Source organism: Malaclemys terrapin, chromosome 20 (genome assembly GCF_027887155.1).
Source record: "Malaclemys terrapin pileata isolate rMalTer1 chromosome 20, rMalTer1.hap1, whole genome shotgun sequence".
In the NCBI taxonomy this organism is placed as follows: domain Eukaryota; kingdom Metazoa; phylum Chordata; order Testudines; family Emydidae; genus Malaclemys; species Malaclemys terrapin.
Genome location: NC_071524.1, coordinates 727501 through 745758, shown reverse-complemented (window position 1 = coordinate 745758; position 18258 = coordinate 727501). Strand labels below are relative to the sequence as shown.

Here is an 18258-nt window from a genome sequence, read left to right as displayed (position 1 = left end):
CTGACCACTCCCAGCTGGGACAGACACTGGTGCCTGCGCTGCATTTGCCAGGCTGCTTCCCTGAGACACAGGGATCAGTTCATTCGCGCGATCTTCTGCCTCCAGCTGGGCAATGAGCTGTTCTTTGGTGAGCCTCCCAATGCGCAGCCGCCTCTGCTTGCACAGCTCCACCAGGTCGCTCTTAAGCCGCTTGGCATACATCTTCCTGCTGGCCACTCACCGGCCTGTGTGCTCACAGCTCCCCACAGTTCCCAGGGGGCCCCCTAGTGTGCCAGCCCTTCTCGAGGTCACCACCTCTCTGCCAGGGTCGAGCTGCAGACTCCTCCGCCCCTGGGACCACTCGCTGCGATCCCCTCGGGGGACCCTGTTACTGCAAAAGTCCTTCTCGCTGGTCACACACTCCCAGGGGTAATAACCGTCCCTCTCTCACTCTTCAGCGCGCCTGGTCCCCGTCAATCCCCCTTCGTTTTACTGCTCCCCAGTCACTTACTGCAGGAAGCGCCGTCCACGGGGTGCAGTAGATCCCGCCGCTGCCACCAGTTGTTGCGGATTGTGGGGGAGTTAGGGCCCTGCACCCCTCTTCCCGAGATTCACTGTGACTCTCAGCCAGCCAGTAAAGCAGAAGGTTTATTTAAGGACAGGAACACAGTCTCAAGCAGAGCGTGTAGGTACGACCAGACCCCCTCAATTAGGTCCCTCAGGGAGGTTCAGGGAACTTGGACCCCAGCTTGGGGTTCCCTGCGTTGCACCACCCAGCCCCAACCGAAACTAACTCCAAACTCCTCCCGCTGCTCCTCTCCTTTGTTCAGTCTCCCGGGCAGAAGGTGTTAATTCTCCCCACCCCTGTTCCTGGCTCAGGTTACAGCTCAGGTAGCTTCCTTCAAGGGAAGTCCCACATCCCCACTGCAACCCCCCTGCAACATTCCCAGGTCAAATCTGCCCTGCTCCCTGCTCCGTCACAACCACACTGACCACTATTACCCAGAATCCCCTCTGCTCCTGCCCCCCACCCCAGCCCCATAGAATGTTCTGCTGTGGGTCCCTGGGTCCTCGAGGGGGAGGGGCTGGCGCAGCAGGTAACGAACCAGACACTCATGGCCTGGCGCTGCTTCCCAGGGGGATCAGAACCGCCGGCACCTCTGGTTCTGACCCGCACCATGATCGTCGGGATGAGCATGGCGACCGCCAGCCTCCTCCTCTTCCTCCTTGTGGCCTTCGTCTGCTACAGAAGAACTGGAGGAAGTGAGTGCCCCGCCCAGCGAGGGAAGGGTTAAACCCGCTGCTAAGCCGGGCTGGGAAGGGTCATGGCTTGGATGGTGTACGAGGGTTAGCCAGGGCTCGACCCTCTCCGGGGCGGTGGGGAGCCACACCGGCTCACTACATACCGTTGTCGTTCGGGGGAATTAGTCTGTCCGTGGGGGTCTCCCTCGGCAGCCCTTTTGGTAACTGAAATAAACACCGTAAGCCCAGGCCCTGGATCAGGGCGGGACAACAATGAGTCATGGGCTCAGGCCCTCAGGCAGGGCTGAGCAATAACAATAGACCCAAGCCTCCTCAGGTCTGGGGGTAGGGGGAGACTGCCACCCGGGGGGGACGCAGGCCCTCCCACTCCACTGCGTCCCAGCCCGGGGCCCTAACAGCGGCAGAAGACCCACTGCTGTCAGTGGGGATCCTGGCTGCAACACATTGACATGATCGGCAGGCCCTGCAGCTCCTCCGGGTAACGGGCACGGGGCAGGCCCGGCCAGTCCTGGTGGCCGCCTTGGGCCGCGGGGGTTTCCCAGTTGCAGGCAAGGCTAGAGATGTCTGGCCTCTCCAGCAGCTGGGGCCTTAGTGAGCGCTGAGGGCGAGCCTTTATACTTCTGGATCTCCACCTGACGCTCTGAGGGGCGGGCTCAGAGCGCCCTAGCTCCGCCCACTCCGGCCTCTGGGTGGGCTCTTTCCTCTCTGGGGCGGTGGGGAGCCACACCACCTCACTACAGATGGGAAATGGGAAAAGAAACCCAGGGGGTGGAGCAGGGGCCCAGGGTGAGAGCTGGCTCAAATTCCCCTGGGCAGCACTAGGGGGCGCTGTGCTGCAGAGGGTGGGGCGGGTGGCTCCATAGGGGGCGCTGTGGTACAGGGAGATGGGCAGGGCTGGTACACGGGATCTGGGTCGACTCATGGATGATTCTGCTTCGTGTCTCTGCAGGGCAAGGACCAGCCCCGAGACAGAGCAGGTGAGACCCCAGCTCCGCTCCCGACCCCTGATCTACCTGCCCCAGGATACAGGACTCCTGGGTTCTCTCCCTGGCTCAGGGAGAGGAGTGGGGTCTAGCGGGTTGGAGTGAGGGAGTGGGGCTGGGTGCCAGGACTCCTGGGTTCTGTTACTATCTCTCTCTTTCTCCCCGTAGGGAGCCAAAGGCTGTGGAGGCTCTACCGTCCCAGCCCCAGGAGCCCTACTCTGGCATCGAGGGACTCACCTGCACTGAGCTGGATGGCCAGGACCTGCAGGCCAAGCAGGGGGGCCCGGCCCCTACCCCCGAGCCTGTCCTGGATGCCACCATCAACGTGAGCTGGGGTGCAGATTTCCTACCACCCACCACCATAGTGTGAACCCAGGGGGAATCATTGGAGCGATGGGGCAGGGAGCGTGAGAAGCCAGAGGGTGACAGAGTGATTCCCCCCCAAGAGAACGGGCTCAGCTTATGACCACCCCATAACCCCCCTTCAGCGGGTGCCACCGTGCCCAGCCCCACGGGTGGGGCATAAGAGGGGCTCAGTGCTGGGAGGGAGAGGAGACGCGCCAAGCTGGCTGTTTATGTTATTTTGCATCCTGTTAATCTCCAGATTTGTAATGAACACAGAACCACAAACCAGCTCCCCCCCCCCCCCCCGGGCACCCCACAGCCCCCCTGACCCCAGATTGTGTGAAACACCTGGGGGAGATGGGATCGCTCTGGGGTGGGGTGACAGCTCCTGAGACACCAGCACAACATCCCCCTACCTCCAAACCCCCTGCCTCAGAATCCTCCCCCCAACCGCTCCCAGAACAACAGCTGTACCTCAGTATCGAACCCCCAGCCCCCGAGCACCAGCCCCTGCGGCACCAGCTCGAGGAGCTCCCCTGTGCTGGGCTCATTGGGCTTCCCTCGGAGCAGCCCCTGCAGGGCGCCAGGGTCCTACTTGCTGGCCCAGCCAGGCTGGTCTCTGCCCAGTGCCCTCAGTGGGGAGCGAGGCCATAACAGGCTCCAGCATGGGGATGGCCCCGCATGCGTCTGTGGTGAGCCGGAGGCACTGGGGGGGCCAGGCACTCGATAACTAACCCATTCCCGGACAGACTCCCAGCACTGGCCGCTCTGCCTCCTCCCTTTCCTTAGGGCCGGGCACCCGGCATTTCACAGCCATGGTCACTCCACCCGCCTGCCACCTGCCCCTTCACAGCCAGCTCCTGCCTGGGAGTCCCCATCGAGTCTAAACCAGCCGCCCCTAGTTACAGCCTCCCCCTCAGACACCCCATCCAGGGCCGCACTGGGCAGGGTGCGTTTGGCCCTAGCGCTTTCCCAACAGGCAGCTGGGTAGTTAAATTCCCCAGGACCCCCTCATCTCAGACAATTGCAGCCCCCCCAGCACCCCTAGACAGAGCCCTGGGCCCCTGTGTGTGGGGAAGCTGCATCTAGCCCTGGTGCTGGAATAACGGCATTTATTCTGTCTGTCTCCCTCTCTCTGCAGCATGATCTGTTCCCCTCCTCTTTCTGCAGCGGGGTCCCCCAGCCGCTTTTCTCTCCCCCCTTTCTCCCTAAACTTCCCCCACCCTGTATTTCTATTGTATAAACCCCCAGAGCTTCCTTCTCCCCGCCCCCCAAATTTCCCCACCCCGGGGGAGCTGTGATACCGGAGCCTCCAAATGTCCCCTCATGGTGGGTTCAGCCGATGAAGGTGAGTGAGAAGTTCAGGCAGCGTCACGAGAACCTGGATGAATGAACATTGAGGGGAAAGTTGGCGAGTCAGAAAGACGGGATTAGTCCAACCCGAGCGGCCGCTGGACAGAACCCATGGGCCGGGCTGGGGCCCGCCTGGGACATGGGAGAATTGGGGGAGCAGAAATCTGTGACTCAAAATTGGGGTGTTAGAAACGAGGCCTCATTCATGCATAAAATATTGCGGGGACGAGCTGTGCCGCCCACCACCTTTTGGGGCCTTAAAGAAAGAGACTCGCTTCACCGCTGTGGCTGCCATCTCCTGGGCCCCCTGGGCTGTCTGGAACCTGTTCTGTGGAGACGTCCTGAGCAGAGTGGCCTGAGAGAAGGACCCCGAACCATCGCCTCTCCCCCGGCTGAACCCCCAACCCGAGAGGAAAAGGGGTCGGACTTTAACAGCAGCCACAGTGACGCCGGCTCCAGCCCAGCTCCGCTGGCTCCTCTGCCCCCAGGACAGTCACTAGCGTCTCTGGGGCCAGCGGGGAGACGCCCAAACCCAGGGGATTTTCCAGCTAGAGACTCGCTCCAGCGAACGGGGCCGGGGCTGGAACAAACCCCTCGTTTCACACGGCGCCTGCCACAGCTCCCCTGGTTACTGCCCTGCTGTGTCTGTAACAGGGGGTCCCAGGGGTCAATGGGGGGTTTGCCGTGGGGCTGAGCAGGGTTCTGGACCCTGCCCCCAACTCGTGTTTCACCCTGTTCAGCGTGTGGCACAAGCTGGGGCGTGTTCGCACCTTGGGCCCTTTATTGCATCTCCATGAACACAACAGGGCGCAGTGTGATTTAACCGCCTGCGCTTCTGGCCCCTCCCCCATAGGGGTATCTGTGGGGAGCCAGATGTGGGGAGCCGGGAGTTTGAGGGAAGTAGGTTGGGGGTGTCGGGAGCGGGGTTGAGGGCAGAGGGGCCGGGATGGGGGACAGGAGTTTGAGGGCAGACAGGTTCCCCCCAGTAGGTCAGAGCCAGGGGGCAGGATTGTTTGGGGGTTAGAGGGGGGAATCCAGTGCTCCTGAGTGCCCCCTGGGCTGCCACTTCTACCCCCAGAAGCCTCCCCTTTCACTGCCCCCTCACCCCTCCCCTCAGCTCCAGCCCCCTCAGCCTCTGTCTCCAAATCCTCAATCTTCCCCCCACAGCTCCCCTGCCCCACAGGTTCTGCCCCATAATGACTCCCCACTCCACATTCACCCCTCCCCTCTCCTTGCCCGTCTAAGCAGTCCGGGGGGCCAGGATTATTCCCCAGGCATCGGCCATCTTAACCAGGGGGCAGCATGGCCGCCCTGCGAGTGCTGCAGGGGGCAAGGAGGCAGCCATGTTAACTGAGGACAGGTGGGGGTCCCTTCCCTTGTAGAGCAGTAGGATATGGCAGCCATGGAAAGTGGTGGGGCAGTGAGGGGGGAATTGCTGGAGGTGCCGGGGGGCAGAATGGGGGAGGGGCCAGGGGGTTGATGGCACACAGCCTGTGGGGAGTCAGAACGGGGATGGGCCCAAGGGTAGGGTTACCATATTTTGAGCCTCCAAAAGGAGGACACTCCATGGGGCCCTGGCACTGCCCACGCCCCAACTCTGCCCCCTCCCCTGCTTCCCGCGAACATTTGATTCGCGGGAAGCCTGAAGCAGGTAAAGGGGGTATGGGGGGAGGAGGCGTCTGGCCCCCCCGGCATTTCCAGCCTGGGTCGGCTTGGGCCCTGGGGTGCCGGCCTGCCCAGCATTGCCGGTCCCCGGCCCCCGGGCCCCCGGCCGAGCACCCCCGGCCCGCCCAGCACTGCCGGTGCCCGGTGCCCGGCCCCCGGCACCTCACCGCCGGCCCGGCCCCCGGCCCTCAAGCCCCCGGCAGCTCGGCACCGCACCGCCGGCCCCCGAGCCCCCGGCCCTGCACCACACCGCCGGCCCGGCCTCCGAACCCCCGGCTGCTCGGGACCGCACTGCCAACCCGGCCCCCGGCGGCTCGGCACCGCACTGCCGGCCCGGCCCCCGAGCCCCCGGCGGCTCGGCACCGCACCGCTGGCCCAGCCCCCGACCCAGCACCGCACCGCTGGCCCGACCGCCACCCCCCGCATGTCCCGATTTTCCCGGACATGTCCGGCTTTTGGGGATTTCCCCCCGGACAGGGATTTGGAGCCCAAAAAGCCGGACATGTCCGAGAAAATCCGGATGTATGGTAACCCTACCCAAGGGTGGTGAGGGTACAGGGCCTGTGGGGGCTGAAAAAGGGAGGGGTTGGGTGGTGGTGGGATATGGACTCAGGTGCAGAACAGGAGAGGGGCCAGGAGAGTGATGGGACAGAGGCTGTAGGTTGCAGAATGGGGGAGGGGCTGGGGGGCGAGGTCATGTTGTCAACAGCCCCGTATCACTAGGGACACCCCGTATTTACACAGGAAATTGCCTGTCCCGTGGCACGTCAGGCCGGGATTTCCGTTCTCCTGGATCTCAGTGCCGGCTGCGACCCGGTCGGTGTCTGCACAGCCTGGCGGGTCGCGGGGGAGAACGGGACGTTTGTTTTGTCACTGGCTCCAGCCGAGGGCACGTTGGTGCTTGTGAAGGAAACACCGGCACGGGAGCTGCGCGTGGGCGGTGCCCTGCCAGTGGGAGCCCTGCCAAACTGGGCCTGCAAACAGAAGGGGCTCGGTGCTTAGCAGTTACATGAGGAGTCCTGGCTCCCAGCCCCCCCCCCTCTAACCACTAGACCCCACTCCCCTGTCAGAGCCCGGAACAGAATCAAACCTTCCTGGTCTCCAGCTTCGTACTGCCGCTAGCCAATGGCATATAAACAAAGCCTGTGTCACGTCCCTCTCTAGGGGCCTGGTCACATAACCACTGACAGTGTCTCCTCCAGCTTGGGGGCAGATCTCTGCGGGGGCATTAGAAAATACCTGCATCTCTCCTGGCTGGCAACCCTGTGACACTACACTCCATAGTCTTCATAGAAATATTGTTATAATATGATTATAGCATAACTAAGATGGTGTCTTATGCAACATGGGTCTAGTGAAGTATCATTGGAAAGAAGATGATTTACTGACTACAATTATCCTATTTGTATTCATGGATCATTTTGAATCTAAAGTTAGGAATATTGACTATACATCTGTCCTGCAAAAGTATTTGCCCCTGGGGAACGCCCACCAGACAGAATGCAACCAGTCTGTCTGGCTCGCTGGGAACCAGTCAATGGACCATTAGGGAGAACAATAGGTCTTTGAAGATGCTAATCTCCCGCCTTCCTGAGAAGTTTCCTGGGATGGTCCAAACAACCTCTGACTCAAGGCTGCTTTGACCCTGAAGGGCCGTGTGATTAATGCACCTGGTACAGGACTCCATGATGCAATACCAGTATTTTTCCACTGGGGTGGGGGGGAACCACATGGGAAAACAAAGGGTTCCCACCATATGTTAAACCTATTGAAGGCTGGGAAGTGAGATAATCAGGGTTCATTCTTCACTGAATCCCCACCCAGGATGACTGCTGAGAACATCTAAGAAACAAAGGCAAATGGGGGGTGGGGCAGAGAAGCACTGAGCCAGGCTGGGAAAGGTGTCTGGCCTGTGACAGGAATACCTGGAGTTTTAAGCTGCAGGCAAGAGCAGTTTGCCTTCAAGAAACTCTGCAATCTGCTTAAAACAACATTTAGGGTGAGAAATTCCTGCTTGTAACCAGTTTCTTTAGTAGCTAAGCTCATATTGCGTTGTGGTTTTATTTGCTGGGTGGTCTGCTTTCATCTGTTGGCGATCCCTTATCATCACTTCAAATCTGTCATTTGTAGCTAATAAATTTGTTTTTGTTTTCTTTAAAACTAATTTGTGGAATTTATAACTGGGGGGGGGCAAAACGCTGTGCAGATCTTCCTCCCCATTGCGGGAGGGAGCGGATTTCATGTGCTCACGCTGTACAGTTCTCTGTGCAGCACAAGACAGTACAGTTTGGGGTTTACACTCCAGACGGGGGGTGCACTTGAATGCTGGGCAGCTCCTGAGCTGAAGGCTTCGCACGCAGAGCTGGTTTCAGTGTCTGTGTCTTTCTGCAGCTGAGTGCGTCCCTACCTGTGTGTGCTGGGGAAGGCTTGAGGGCCTGGCTCAGCAGGCCAGAGTAAGGGAGCCCAGGCTGGTGGAACAGGTGGGCTCAGTGGTACCCCAGTACATCACATGGCACCCTGGAGGTGGGGGTGGAACCCGTCACAGACCCACGGTGGGCACGGGATGGAATTTCTCTTTCTCTGATTTTCTTTTGAACTTGGTTTATTTAACTGACATGTTGAGAAAAGACCCTTTGAACCAGATGTTACAGTGTAAAGCCTTCGTCACTGCTGAGCTATGACGAAAGAAGGAGCAAACCCAGGGGTTTCCCATCACGCCCGCTCCTCACACGGTGCCACGGCTCCTGTCAGACGTGAGCAAGTTTACAGGCTGAGCAGGAAGGCTACAGAGTGAAACCCTCCAGAACCACAGTTAAGGATTCCTGAACACCCTTAACTCTACCCACTTGTGCACATCCATTACGATGCCATCCTTTAATTTTGTGATCACGTATTGATTTTATCTTCATGGGTTGCCAGCTATGTTTGAACCTAGAATGCAAATAAGCAGGCGTGGGTAAATCCGCATGAAAATAGTCATCAGACGAAGATTGAAGACCAGACCCCATGGCTTCCTGGCTTCCAGCCTGGTGCACCTTTTCCCAGGCTGCAGAGTACATTGAGGGTGACCTGTCCTCCCTCCCCAGAAAGACACGGACAAACTGTGAGCTGCATGGCACTTGGCCAGGCTGATTGGCCCAGTGTTTCCTGGATTTTGCAGGGACCTCTGCTTACTTTGGTTGCACTAGATTTCACCTGCAGATTAGAGACAAGGTGTCATGGATGGAGGAATAGAAGAGACACCGTCGGCTTCCTGTAGCTGGAGCCACCAGCTGAGGTCCTTATTTGGGGCTTGGTGGAGCCTGACTCTGGGGTGTTGTTGGCAGTGCTGAGGGGCCCCCCACTGCCCCATCATGGTGTCTGCTCTCAGTCCTCCTCGGTAAGTATCGGACACAGCCAGGACATGTGCCCCTGGAGGGGATCTGAGACCCGGGTATGTGCCTATGGGGGAAGAACTGGATCCAGGGCATGTACCCATGGGGGGAGAACTGCGATCAGGGCATGTACCTATGGACGGGAGTGGGTGGGGGGAATCTGAAACCAGGGTGTGTGTCCTTGGGGAGTGGGGAGGATATGAGACCAGAGTGCGTGTCTGATACCAGGGTGTAGGATCCAGTTGCTCTGGGATCCGGCCCCTAATGAGCCGTCTCCTTTAAAGGCTGCTCGCTGTTGGGTGGAGCAGGGTGTCTGGAAGTGAGTATCTGTGGGTCTGGGGAAACTTTATTGTTAAGGAGGGGGCAGGGAGAAGAGGAGAAGATCCCAGAACTTTCCCCTCAAAACTCAGTTCAACCTCCTTGTATTGACCATGGGGGCCTGAGATCAGAACTCGCTGCTGTACCCATTGCAGTCAAGAGTGACTCTAGATTGACCCCCCGGGGAACTGAGATCAGAACCCGGCCCTGCCCCCATAGTACTCAGGGGTGACTCCAGATTCACCCTGGGGGCTGAGATCAAAATCCAGCACTGCCCCCCGTGTGCTCAGGGGTGACTGGATTGACCGCGGGGGGCCGAGATCAGAACCCAACCCACAGGTTTTCCATGGATTCCTACTCCTGGGGGAATTCTGTGCCAAAAAAGTAAAAATTCTGCACACAATATTTGAAAATTCTGCATATTTTATTTGTCAAAATAACACATTATAATCCTGCCAGTTTCAATTATTTTGGTCATTTATTTCAAAATATCTGTCAGCGAGTATGTCTGTAACAATACAGAGAGAAAAAATGCTTGTAATTTTTTTTAAATAGATTCCTTACTAGGCATATTAACACAGAACTTTGAATAATTCATTTAAATCACACAACAGAACTGTATTTCCTGCACCTCTCAGAAGCAGTAAAAACACGTTGCGGGAGTCAGGGGTAATGGAGGAGCTGCAGGAGAGGGAAGGAACCTGGGAGTGAAACTGGAGATTGTTGGGTGTGGGCGGTAGAAGGGTTTTTTGCGGGGGCGGGGAGATTGTTAGGGGGCTGGGAGGCCTCCCCCATACAGATCCTGGCTGACCTCAAGCCTCTCCCATTCAGTCAGGCACATCAGCCCCTGTCCCCATAACCTCCATCCCCATGTGTCCCTGCAGCCTCCTCCCCAATCCCCAGACTCAATGCTGTCACCCTACTAGCTCCTGAGCCCCAGTCTGTGACCCCCCCAGCAACCCTGGGTGCCCCTAACCTGGCTCTGTGGGCAGGTGCTGTGATGAACTTCTACTCCTGGGGGAATTCTGCAGCACGGGGCAGGCAGGGAATTTTTTCCCCACAGAAAATACTTTCTGCCCAGAAGTGCTGCAGTTCTGCCATTCCCCCCCAGGGACCGCTGTGGTGCCAGAACAGCGGGCTCCATTCATGCTGCTGGCTGCTCTAGTGCCACAGCGTCCTCTGGTGGGCAAAATGTGGAACTGCAGCACTTCTTGTGCAGAATGTATTTTCTGCGGGGAAAAAACAAAATTATGCAGGACAGCTGAATTCTGCGACTGGCCTGAAGTTTCCAGGAATTATAGACTAATCATTAATTAAAGATAATGTCATCTGATGAAATCTCCTGGAATACAGGGAGCTACTAGCTGCCAATATAGCATCAAATCAGACCCGCCCATCTGGTTGCATTCCAGCGACCCCGTGGAGCTGGTGGTAGCAGGTGAGGGGCCCGACTCAGCATGCCCGCTCCCAGCCCCACCCCCAGCCAGACCCACAGGGATGCTCTGTGTTGATGGGATGCTCAGAGCCAGGCTCTGCCCTTAGCCCTAGGGCCCACTGGGGCTGGGGGGTTCCCCAGACAGGGGAGAGCAGCAGGCACTGGAGGTTCAGGGCTGATGGAGGGGGGATCCCTGCCCCCAGTAGGAGCTGCAGAGCAGAGGCCTTTCCCAGGAGGAAGCTCCCCCGACTGCCCCCGCTCTGGGGACACAAAGGTTGAGGGGATCCTGAGTTGGCATTGTCCCCAGCACTGGGTCGGGTACATCAGCTGATTGGTACTTATGGGTCACGTAGATCTCTGCTTTGGGTCATGGTTCTGTTTGGACCAGCTGTGGTGAGATCTCACCCCTAGGACATTCGGTGGGGAGAGATCCAAGCTCCCTGGGGCAGGGGACAGGTAGGTGGGGAGCAGTCCCAGGCTGGGGCAGTCAGGGGAGCAGGGCACACCCCTCCTGGCTGGTGGGGGTGGGTTGCTCTTGGTAGCCCAGTTCTGGGGGGCTAGGATACAGGAACTCGGTGCAAACTGTAGGATCCCAGTGTTGGAAGCTGTGAGACCCCAGGGATTGGGCCAGGGTCGATGTTTCAAATTTGTTTCCTTCTAAGTGCAGAGATGTACCCCAAACCCGCCATCTCCCTGAGCCCTATCAGGGTGACCACCCTGGGGCAGGATGTCACTTTTCGGTGTTGGGCTGATCACCGGGATGCCAGGTTCTCTCCGTTTAGATTGGGGATCAAACCCCACTGGGATGCGTGGAGCCTGCTGGGGCTGGGGGGGAATTTCTCATCCGCAGCATGACATGGGGAGACGGAGGGAGCTACACCTGCTATTATCACTATGCAACAGATCCTTTGCCTGGTCAGAGCCCAGAGACCCCGAGGAGCTGGTGGTAGCAGGTGAGGGCCCCGGCTCAGTGTCTAGAGCCCCACGCTTAGTGGACCCTGTCATGGACTCACAGATCGTGCTCACTCTTGGCCCCGTGCGGTCCATGGGGGGTGTCCCTTTTAGTGAGACAGCCCTTCTCGGGGGTCCAATCTGTCTCGGGGTCAGGCCCCTCCACCTCCTGGATCTGCACCTCTCGGAGCCCTAGCACATCTGTCTCTGCCATGGGCCCCCCCAGGGAGTCCACTCGCTCTGGACCCCCGGGGCCTCCACCCCTGAAGGGGTTGATGCCACCCTGTTCTCTAGACCGGAGTGACTCTCAGCCAGCATAAAACAGGAGGGTTTATTGAGAGTTGAACACAGCACAGGAAACCCTCAGGGCCTCAGGCTTGGCCTCCCTCAGCCCAGCACATCCCAGTCTCTCTGCATCCAGGTGGGCTCTGCCTGCTCCCCCTCTCCAGCCTCGAGCCCCCCTGCTCCCAGCTGGGCATCTGAGATCACCGGCCCCAGGCCCCGCCTCTGTCCATTGTCTTCTCTCCAGGTAAACAGGGTTGTAAACCGGGGCCTCCTCTCCTCGCTTCCGTCCTCTGGCTGGAACCGGCTGGTTAGGTCACTGGGTCCTTACTCTGCAGCCCATTGTCCTCCCACTGGCCAGAACCAGCTGCGTCTCCTCAGCTGGGCCTCCGGGTCACCAGGTAGCCAAGTCACCGGTCGCTGGGGTATCCATCCTCCCGGCCATCTGCTGGGTCCCCGAGTCCTCTGTCCGGTCCTCTGCAAAACACACTCCCTCTCCCCTCACCTCGTTAAACCAGTAACACACAGGGAAACTGAGTCCCACCCCTTCCGCATGCACCATTGAAACTCCACAGAAAACAAGAAAAACCCCCACTACATCACAGACCCCCTGGGGGGACTCTGCGCTTATGGGACTCCCAGAGCCAGGCTCTGCCCTGAGCCCTGGGATCGGCAGAGGGGGCGCCCGCCTGGGGAGTTGGGACACAGTCAGCAGGGGACCCCAGCCAGGGAGGAACCACAGCTGCTGGAGGTTTGGGGCTGAGGGAGGGGGAAACCCTGCCCCAGGGGGAGCTGCAGACCAGGGGGCCTTCCCTGGGGATGCTCCCCCAGGCTGTCCCCATTCCGGGGAAGCACAGAGGAGTCAAGGCCCAGGGGCTGCCCAGCCGGCACCATCCCAGCTACATAACCCCCCCCCACACACACCTGGGAAAGACCCTAAAGATTGATGCTGAGTCACAAGGGGGGGAGGGGGAACCCTGAGTCGCTGTTTCAGCCCCTCCCCCCCACCACTGACAGAGGCTGGTTCTATTCCCGCAGGGGGAACTGACCTGACCCAGCCTGGACCAGCAACGGCTCCCACACACCTGGGCAGCCCGGGGATAGGTACTGGGGCTGGGGGGGAATCTATTGAGTCAGAGATTATGGGGCAGCTTCCCCCAGTGGTTGTCCTGGGGCAGGGACTGAGACTGAGACTGTTCTCGGGGGCAGTGACTCCCCCCATTGATGGATTTGGGAAGGGAGCGAAGCCTCCTGCTCAGACATGACCCCGCTGCTAACGGGGCAGCCGGAGGCTTCCTCTGGGGGCAGCTGGGCCCATCAGTGGCCACGGGGGATCTGGGGGACTGGGCCTGGGCCTCCCTGCAAAGCAGACAAGGGCAGCCAGCATGGGAGGCGGGATACCGGGCCAGATGGGCCCATTGGCTGGAGATGGTGTGGCCAGGCCTGACTGGTGCCATGGCACTGTAGGGGGGATGGAAATTACAGCCAGGCTGGATCACACAGCGCCCCCTAGTGCTGCGCTGGGTTAGTGGGGCCAGCCCCTACTGCCAGGGGAGAGCACCCCCTACCGAGCTCCCTGCCCGGCAGCCCAGCACCCCCTGGTGCTATGTATCCCCCAAATCTTGCTTGCTCTGACTCCACTTGGAGCTGGGTGTGGGGTTCTGCTCTGGGCCGGCCGGGGGTGCAGCTCAGGGGGTGTCTCTGTTCTGCAGACACCTCCATGGATGAAGGGAAAGAGCCACAGACCCTGGTAAGTGTCTCCTGTTCCCCCAGGGGGCCTGACCCAAACCTTGATCTGCATGGACCCCAGCAGCCCCATCACAGCCCACCCATCCAGCCTTTCCTGGCACACTCAGTGGTTTGGGGTGGGGCTCGGGCTATTGGGAGTGGAGTAGGCTTATGGGATTGCCAGGTGGGATTGCAGGGTGTGTGTGTGTCCTCACGCCCTCTACTGGAGGGGATGGGCCCTGCTCTGTGTGTCGGGTGGGCGACAGTGTTTGGTGTATGTGCGCGCACACACACACACAAGCACACCCCAGTGACTCTCTCCCCTCCCAGCCCCAGGAGCCCGACCCCGGTGCAGACAGACTCACCTACGCTGAGCTAGACGGCCAGGCACTGCAGGTCAAGTGGGGGGGCCCGGCCCCTGCCCCTGAACCCACCCAGCCCAGCGTGTACGTCGCAATCAATGTGAGCCGGGGGGCCCCGCAGTGAGAGCCCCCCACAGCCATGGGGCACCGGCCCCCAAGGGGCAACAGACTCACCCCCCTGCAGCACCAGCCCCAGAGAACTCTGCTTCTAGGGAAGATTTAGGGCAACACTGCCTTTCCCCCACTGCAGCCCCATCCCATCGAGCTGCTGCCCCCTGCCCCGCTCAGACCCACATGTGAGGGGCAGGGGGGTTCAACATCAGGAGGGGGAGACGCATCGAGGCAGCTTTTATGTTATTTTGCATCCTGTTAATCTCCAGATTTGTCATAAACACAGAACCACAAACTAGCTCCCCAGGCACCTCACAGCCCCTCTGTCCCTGCACCAGAAGTGTGTGTCACACCTGGGGGAGATAGGATCACTCAGGGGAGAGGGGGGAGGCCCTCCTGCTCTAGCCACTAGACCCCACTCCTGTCCCAGAGCCGGATCATATTATCAGTTAGCTGCTGGGGAATCAGGTTTATGCTGAGTTTCTCTGGCAGTAGTAGAATGAGCAAGCGAGCGCCGGCTCTGGACACACTTCCCCTTTTCTCGCATTTTTCGGCTGCTGCTTTAACAACTTAGAACATAAATTTATCCCTTCCCCATCTGATTACGGGGGCCGGAAACCACAACCCCCCCATCCCGTCGCTGTCTCACACCACTGCGCTAAGAACAGCATCTGCAGTGACGCTACCTGAGAAGGAGTTTGGGCAGGTCCCTCCATCTTCATGCTCTAGGGTGGGTGCTGGGCCCAGCCGGGTCAGGAAGGAACCTCTGCTCCGCTCCATGGAAGAGGATCGCTCTATGGGTGATAACATGTGTGTGTGGGGGGCAGTGCTCTCCTCTGCTCTGAGTTGCTGCTCCAGTGAGGCTAGACTGGCTTGTTGGAAAAGGTCAGGGGAGCCTGGGCACCTCTTGATGGCTCCTGAGATTCCCTCTTTCCCAGCTGGTCCCTGGACTGGTCAGCTCACATGAGGGTCTGGGAGGTGATGGAGGGCGGGGGGCTGGGCAGCTGCATGAGGGGATGTGGTTTGCTGGGTGTCACAGGGAGCTGGCTTTGCTCTGACCACGGTAGGTTTGGAGGGGGGCTGGAGATTGCCGAGAAACCATTTGATGAGAAGAAAGGGGCCGAGCGCATCACGATCTTCCTGGGGCTGCAGCCCCTGGCGCAGTTCCGCATTCAGCTCGCACTTGGGCCTCAGGCTTGGTGGAGCGCAGCACCGGGGTGTTGGTGACAGCACTGAGGGGTTCCCGCTGGCCCATCATGGCATCTTCTCTCACCGTCCTCCTCCTCGGTGAGTATCAGAGACAGCCAGAGCGTGTGTCCATAAGAGGGAATCTGAGACCAGGGTGTGTGCCCATGGGGGGAGGGTGGAGTGAGACCAGGGTTTGTGCCCATGGGGGGGATCTGAGACCAGGGCATGTGCCCATGGAGGGAATCTGAGACCAGGGTATAGGATCCAGTTGCTCTGGGATCTGGTCCCTAATGACCCAACTCCTTTCCAGGTTTCTGGCTGGCTGGGCGGAGCGGGGTGTTGGGACGTGAGTATCTGTGCTGAATGGGGCAGCTGGGGGAATTTCTGCATTAAGGACGAGGGACATGGGTCAGAGGTAGGGTGACCAGATGTCCCAATTTTATAGGGACAGTCCTGATTTTGGGGTCTTTTTCTTATATAGGCTCCTATTACCCCCCACCCCCTGTCCCAATTTTTCACACTTGTTGTCTGGTTACTCTAGTTGGAGGTGAGGGGCGAAGAGCCCCCAAAGTATGATCCTGTCAGACCCCTGCTCCCTCCCACACCCAGAAATGGGGACTGAGACCTCATCCCACTCATTACAGGGATGGGCAAGACACAGGGTGAATTTGCCTGCACTCAAAGATCTGTCCCCCTGGGAAATACAGAGTGAAGGTACCAGCCACCCCACAGCATCCCCGAACTGTGCCCGGGCAGTAGCCCGGGGAACGGGTCAGTCAGTGCAGGGCTGTAAGAAGTGGACACGCAGAGAGTGGTTTGGGGCGCTAGAGCAGAGCCAGAATTTGAGCCCCAGGTGTGGGCCGGAAAATATTAGAACCACCTGGGTAATTTGCAAATGTGTTTTTTGGAGGCCTTGCTCAAAAGACTCAGATTTGTCCCACGAACCTCACCCCGCACTCTGGTGCATACAGCACATTGCCAGACAATTGGCGAAAACGTGGATTTTGGAACATTTTGAAGCATAATCCATGTTTTGCCCAAATACAGAAGAGCTGCTGCTTGGCTACAATGTTTAAAAAACAGAAGAGGGTGATCCTGGTCTCAGCCCTCCGGGGTCAATCCGGAGTCACTCCTGACTGCAATGGGGGCAGGGACAGGTTCTGACCTCAGCTCTTTGAGGTCAATCCGAGTCACTCCTGACTGCAGTCGGGACTGGGCTGAATTGACCATGGATAACTAAAGGCATAGGTGCTGACTCTGTGGGTGCTGCGGGGCTGGAGCACCCACAGAGAAAAATTAGGTGCTCCATGCCCACTATCAGCCAAGCTCCCCCTGCGCCCACCCCCTTCCCACACTCCTCCTCCCTCGAGTGTGGCATCTCCGCTCCTCCATGACCCAGCGCTTCCCTCCTGCCGCCTAACAGCTGTTTGGCAGCACTTAGGACTTTCCAGGAAGGTGGTGCAGGGTCGTGCAGGGGCAGGGCCTTGGGGGAAGGGCGGGAGTTGAGCACCACGGGGTAGAGGAGAGGTCAGCATCTATGACTAAAGGAATCAGAGATTGGAAATCTCCATCCCCCCTATTGTGTCTCTCCCCGGGGCGGGGGAAACACTGGAGCGACAGATGGGCTGAGGATTGAATCAGACGGACGCAGTATGTGTCACCCCCACTTACTGCCTGTTTGTTTGTGAATCCAGAGGGGTCCTACCCCAAACCCTCCATCTCCGTCAGCCCCGGTGGGGTGATCCCCATGGGGGGAAACGTCACCATCCGGTGTCGGCATCAGCACCTGGGCATGAGGTTCCTCCTCTACAAGGCTGGAGATGGGAACTATCTGACTTACACAGACCCTGCTGGCTCTGAGGCTGAATTTCCCATCACCAGCGCCAGACGGGAACATGGTGGCAACTACACCTGTCGCTATAGCAACAGAACAGGACGAGCTGCCTTCTCGGAGCCCAGCGACCCCGTGCAGATCATTGTAGCAGGTGAGGGGCCCAGCCCAGCATCTCCTGCCCCACACCCAGCTAGATCCACGGGGGGCTCGCACCGATGGGCCACTCAGAGCCCTGAGCCCAGCAGAGGGGACGCCCGGCCGGGGAGTGGGGACAGTAACTGGGGGGATCCCAGCCAGGGGGGAGCAGCCTCCTACCCTGCACATGGTCTGACGCTGCCCTGGTCACCGCGGTGTCGGGCGCCTGCCAGTCGAGCATTAAGCGACGTGACCCCATCTGTCATGGGTGGCTTCTCTCTCGTCCGCTCCCTAGGGGAGGTTGTGCCCACCGTGGAGGGTCTGGTCTGGGGCAGTTTGGGGGGTCAATGGCCGCGCTGCCCCGGATAGATAACGGAGCAGGCCGGCCGGGGGAGGGCGCCTGGCCTTGGAGCCGGAGGTGGGGAGGTTTGGGGGGCCCTTGGCTGCTGGGGGAGCTTGTTCTGCGGCCTGGGCCTGGCCCCGGAGGAAGTTCTGTCCCCTGCCCAGACGAACGTGAACCTGATTGTGGCCGGGTTGGAGGCAGGGAGCCGTCACCCCGGGGTCACCCCAGAGCTGGGAGCTGTTGTCGGGTGTCTGTCCTGGAGCTGGGGGCTGGCGTGCGGCACCCGGACTAGCTCTGATGGAGCTGAAAATAGCAATGGAGCCATGGCCGGGCAGGACTAGCCGCTCGTGTGTGCACCCAGCACCCTGGGCGGCTTGTCCTCGAGCGGCCAGCCCGGGCCCACGCACCCGGCACTTGCAGCACCCTGCAACCGGAGCCGGGAATACGCTGGGCTCAGCCCTTGGGCACCTCGGAGATCAGGACAGAGACCTTGGACTTGACTCTGCCTGCGAGAAGCTGATGCAGGGAGCAGTGTCCGGGCGTGGTGCCCTCGCGGCAGCCTGTGCTGGGGAGGAGCCGCGCTGCAGCGTCTGTGACAGGTGGAGTCTG

General features: G+C 59.5%; 1 protein-coding gene across 1 annotated transcript in view; it reads left to right on the top strand.

Annotated features, from left to right (window-relative positions):
• Positions 1-18258, top strand: part of LOC128826309 (leukocyte immunoglobulin-like receptor subfamily A member 1) — a 46132-nt gene that overhangs the window by 17631 nt on the left and 10243 nt on the right. Inside the window, exon 7 of the mRNA XM_054009557.1 lies at positions 17032-17322. Coding sequence (XP_053865532.1) covers positions 17032-17322 — 291 coding nt within the window. The remainder of the gene's footprint in view (positions 1-17031; positions 17323-18258) is intronic.